We start from the raw sequence: 5,434 nt of genomic DNA, 5'->3' as shown, positions 1-5,434 counted from the left end.
CTTAAAACTTTTGGACACATGACGGGTTTACCTGCCTGAATGAAGTTCACCAACAGCTCCACCTGATCCACAGAGGCAGATATGGAATCAGAGAGGAGTGTGGTGAGGGCTGGAAATAACTCTGTTTGTCTATCCTGAACCACCTCCTCTAGCACATTGAATCCCAGGATTGGCCGTTCAAGGTCGATGCTACTGATGAGGAAAGGCACCATTATAGACTGACTAAGAGCAGAATTTCCGGCAAAGCTGACTGAGATGAGGACCCATCCATCAAAAGGAAGGACTCCTCCGTTCACAGCTTGTATTTCCAGCTCTTCATCATCAAAGATTTCACTGAGGGGCCTCACCGGTGCATCCGGTATGTACCTCTTCTTCCAGTTTTGATCAATCATGCTCACTTGAGCTCCGGTGTCTAACAGAGCATCAACTGTCAAGCCGCTCAGGTCACATCGTGCAAGGGCTTTGGCACCTATGAACTTGGCTAGGCGCCTGCTTGTTTGAGTGGGCAGAGAAAGGGGAAATTGGGGGTCATTTACATTGTTTACTTTAGGTCTTCTATTCAGCAAACTTTCCCTTGTACGAAACTCAGAGCTGGATACATTACACTTAACACTGTGGGACTGAACATGAGACCCGGTCACTGGTTGTCCCGTTGCAGCGACCGGCTCCAGTTTTCCTGACGCTTCGGCTTCTTTAGGCAGCCTACTGCTCTGTGGCCGTTTTCACCACAGTAAAAACAGTGAGTGCAACCTGGGAGGTTCTGTGCGAGGCAATTAGCACAGCTATTTGACTTGGGTTTCGTTCGTTCCACTCGAGCTTTGCAGTGGTGGCAGGGCTCGGAGCTGTAAATCTGCTGTGGCCGTTGCAGTTGCTCAACTTTAGTCATTAACTCTGCTACCTGTTCAGTTAACAGCTGAAGTGCATTAGCCTTTGGCTGTTTATCTGGAGCATCTTTCTTTGCACCATTACCTTGTGCAGCTGCGACTTCAACCTCCACTAGCTCAGTGCTATGCACGCTTACTTGTTTCTGTTTCACGCCTGACCCCAAACGTCTCTGTCGTTCATTCTCTGTGCTTGTTATCTTCATCATTTGTTTCAAAATTTCTTCATCAGACACACTGCTATCAGAAAGTAATGTTTTAAGTTCTCTGCGTATGTCATTATGTTTTTGGCTAAGTCCTTGATATATGGTGTGTAGGAAAATGTCTTTAACTGTGTTCGAATTGTATTTCACTTCCGTGTCAGCATGTTTTGAGGCAAACAGTATCTTTTGTTTCAGACCTATGACACGGTACAAGAACTGTTGGGGAGTTTCGCTGTCATTTTGTTTGGTGCACATCAGTTCTTGGAAGAGCTCTGTGTTGCTTTGCCCACCTAAGTGGGACTGTAGGAAACACTTCATCTCGTCTATGGTCAAATCATCCTTGTGCATTAGCATATCTTTGAAATGTCCTGGTTTGATCACTCTGAGAATACCTCTCAGTATTTCAGCATCACTAAACTGATCTTTTACTCCGTCATCGATTTGTCTGCATATGTTGCTGTAACTTAAATCTGAGCTCTGATCTCCGATCTGCCCGCCTTGAACCTTGAATTCACGTCGCAGCATTGAGAGCTCTCGAAGGGGCACGCCTCGGTCATGTTTGTCATGTGTGTTTTGTTTGGGTGCATGTTGTACAGGTGCATGTTTGGTGTCAGGTGGCAGTGTAGAGTGTAATGGTGTATGGTGTGCCGGTGTAGGTGTGAGAGTGGGTGGTAATGTGGTGTTATTGATGTGTTGTAGAAAAGTAGTAAGCATTTTCTGTAACTCCGTTGTGTCTGTGGGTGGTATGGTTTTGATAGGGTGTGTGAGTGATGGAGTGGTAAATGGTAAGGGGACAGCTGGACTAACCTCAGCTGGTTGGGTCATATTAGTGTTTGGAACACTGGGCACCATATCATCAGTGATTGCATATTCGCTAAACCCTGGGGTTGACAATAAATTATGCACATCATCTGCAGTTGTCTTACACTTAACAGCACGTCTCTGAATGGCCTTCACGGTATCATTTAACTCCAACAACGTAGCCATACCTGAATCCTCCAATTGCATGAGAGTGTCACTGTCCATGAAAGCTCGGATGTACTCAAAGCAACGATCTTCCTCATCCACCTGAAGCGTGGATGCATCCTTCCCCGGCACAGGACCAACACTCCGAGCCAGTTGGAAAAGTTCATCGGCTGTCAGAGTGAGCAGACTTTTCTTGATGTCCCACACCAAGCCTCTTCTCTCACCGTCCGCCATGACTGCTTTTCCGTCTTCCTCGCTGTTGGTTGCTCCTTCAGGCAGCTCTTTTATCCGTGGCTCCAGGTCTGGTCCCCGCTGCGTAGCACTGGCACCGCTTCAGACGGCTGATTCTGTTTGCGTCTGTCGCCTGCGCATCTGATGCCGTTCCCCGTACGGGCCACCAAAAATCTGTAACGGGTACCGTAGCAACGGCACCTTGGCTGACAGATGTACTCCTGACAAACAGGAGAGAGATGAGGAGACGGCTTGTCAGTTTAGAATATCAAGCAGTAATTTATTCAAGTTTCATTTTTAAATACACTCATGTGTTAAATTTCTTTGTTTATGTTCAACATATTCAAAGTTCAATGTCCTCTAAACATTCTCACTGAATTTCAGTATTCATCTCAACACATAACAAAATACATCTCTTCCAAAAATACATATTCACTTACTTTTCAGTTTAGTATTTTAACCTATTTACCACAAATGAAATACATAGACAATGGTATAATAACCAGCTTAATGTTAACGTTAATTTTTAACTCCTCATATATCTATTTTACTTAGTTTTGAATCAAGACATTACTGCATTTTAACCTCATAAACCTTCAGTGCTTAATATAAACAAAACTCATTTTAAACAGTCACCTTTTTCCCTTCATGAACTCATTTAACAAAACTAATGGTTGGGACCTTACAGCCGGCAAAATAAACAATAGACATGGACGTTGTGAGTTTCTTTAACATCACCGAGGCGCACATTCACGTAGGGGAGGCGCGCTCATTACCCCAAGCTGGTCTCTACCAACGGGCAGGTCGCGCGCGCAACCGCCGCACCGCGGCCGCGCGCGACCGCTGTACCGTCCAACGGCCAGACCCATCCTCGACACTCTAAACCCACTTCAAACCAAATCACACAAACTCCCCGTCTAAAACCACAACATAGACTGGTCAACCAGCATCCCTGACACATTTCAGCATGGGTCATCCCTAACTTCAAATCATATATGTACATTTACCCACCTGACAAACAGGAGAGAGATGAGGAGACGGCTTGTCAGTTTAGAATATCAAGCAGTAATGCAGGAAACCGCGATGCGAGACAGTATAACGGGAACCTGCCCTCGCCCCCCCTGCTGGCAGGGAGTAAACATTGCAGCACACACATTGAATGTGAAATCAAATCACCATGTAAAGAAATGCAAACCAAAATAAAACATAACAGTTTGTAATCAAAATAAAATACAATTTTATCTTTCTTTTTCAAAAACACAAAATGTGACACTTTTGTGGTTGTCACACATCTTTCTTTTTCAAAAACACAAAATGTGACACTTTTGTGGTTGTCACAAAAGCAGTAAACAAACTGTTTTCAATGTACTTCTTCACAATCAGTTTGACAAATAGAAAGGATTTTACATCTACAGCATATATTTCCAAGTCTTATATAATGTTCTCTTTAGCTTTAGGTGGGCCACACCATGATGCTGCCATCATGGTGTGTCCGACACGTGTCACATGTCAACAGTCACATGAGGGTGTGTTCATGATTTTAGTTAGATGTACCCTTTATGTTAAACTGTAGATGGAACTGCTTTGTCTTTTGATAATATAAAGTTCTGACACATTGAGGCTAAATTTGTTTTAATACGTTGTCTTACATGAGTTTTTAATCTCTTCAGCTCTTCCAGCCATACAATAATTGCTGCTTCTAAAATTACAACTTTTATAGCCTTATGTACAGTATCCTTGGACTTCATACTGTAGATTTTTTTTATATATATTCTCTAGCAAATGTTACACAGATTAATATTAAACTTCATTTATATTAAGTTTCAGTTACACAAAAGTATAGACCAATCCAGTTTTGAAGGTAGTTATTACCACTGTATTTTATTTTGCTGGCTAAATTGATATGCAATCATGACTTCACATACTTGTTTTAGATTTTGTTTTAAAGCCATTCATATTTTTCATCTAATTCATACTTTTTCATTTTTTTGTTGTTGTGTTTGACAGAAAATTAAAAAGATGTTAAAATATCTACAAAGAACCTTTTTATGTTGGGCTTTTAGAAGGAAATTTTAACAGGACCTCTCTAATGGACCTTGTCTATGTAAATGTGTGTCTGTCCCTATCAAATAAACTTTAATAATAATTTATAATAATTCCATGATTTCTCTATTTTCCTCCTTGACCTTTGACACAATTATCTTATTGCAGTTCAGAGTGATCTTCAGTGTTGGAGATTAAAACTTCCCTGGGGTATGAATCTTCAGCAGAGTTGATTTAGTACCTTTGACTCCTGCAGTGCCCTGAGAACTATGATTTGTTGATTTAATCAATCTTCTTGTTGGAGCCAAATAACCAAGTTTTGAACTGATTGATATTCAGCTCCTTTATAGAGTTCCAGTCCTCTCCAAGCACATTCCAGATCTCAAATTTGAGAAAACCATGGCTTTGGGAATATCATAAAAATTGTATTTTTAATCTATTTGTTATTATTGTTTTTACTGCTGGCTTACATCAAGTATCAAATATCTGCCCCTTTACTCTCTCATATGTACAGTTAAAAAATATTTTGAATAACCATAGGAATTCAGATTTTAGATTGTTTTACAGTAATTCAACTGAGAAGTTAGTTTCAACAGGAAACAGACAGAAAACAGCATATCAAAATATTGTTTATACCTTTGCAGTGGTAGCATTAGAACAATCAGACCCTTCACTTAACTGCTAAGCAATATTTTGTGTGCTTCCAAAGGGCGTTATTTGGTGATGAGGTTTTAGCATGTAAGGAAGATGTCAGAATTAAGAGATTGTCTGGCTGGACTGGATGCATGTTTATTCCTAAAAGGGCATTCTGAAGGCTGCTGCTGGGTTGGCCTCCTCCTGCATCTGTGAAATTGCATACAGGTGTATCTCATCTACTAATAATCTGAGCACCTTAAGAGGAGCGATTCATCAGTCCCTCAAAGCCTGAGTGTTTACCCTTCATGGTATTGTCAAGTCTAACTCAGAGCCATACCTTCATGAATTTTATCCATAATGTTTTCCTGTGTCTCTGTGTTCCAGAGTTCTGTCCCTTCTATCTCTTTTGTGTGTATGCACAGCTATGGTTAAGAAGCTGATCACTTCGTGACCGATCCTCCACCAGTTCTCTAT

At 41.4% G+C, this 5,434-nt stretch overlaps 1 protein-coding gene across 1 annotated transcript; it reads right to left on the bottom strand.

The window, feature by feature from the left end:
- Positions 1 to 610: 610 nt before the first annotated feature.
- LOC119774984 lies at positions 611 to 3,513 on the bottom strand. The gene is made up of 2 exons (XM_038272826.1): positions 3,293 to 3,513; positions 611 to 2,502 (listed from the first exon to the last, which is right to left on the bottom strand). The coding sequence occupies exon 2, from the start codon at positions 2,282 to 2,284 to the stop codon at positions 638 to 640; it is 1,647 nt and encodes a 548-aa protein (XP_038128754.1). The 5' UTR covers positions 2,285 to 2,502; positions 3,293 to 3,513; the 3' UTR covers positions 611 to 637.
- Positions 3,514 to 5,434: the final 1,921 nt, after the last annotated feature.

Source organism: Cyprinodon tularosa, unplaced genomic scaffold (genome assembly GCF_016077235.1).
Source record: "Cyprinodon tularosa strain WSP-4 unplaced genomic scaffold, ASM1607723v1 ctg120, whole genome shotgun sequence".
NCBI lineage: Eukaryota > Metazoa > Chordata > Actinopteri > Cyprinodontiformes > Cyprinodontidae > Cyprinodon > Cyprinodon tularosa.
This window is presented reverse-complemented; position numbering and strand designations above follow the sequence as displayed.

Bases quoted from the DNA above. Each gene is read 5' to 3' on its own strand.
- LOC119774984 (XM_038272826.1), bottom strand. From the start codon at position 2,284: ATGGCGGACGGTGAGAGAAGAGGCTTGGTGTGGGACATCAAGAAAAGT.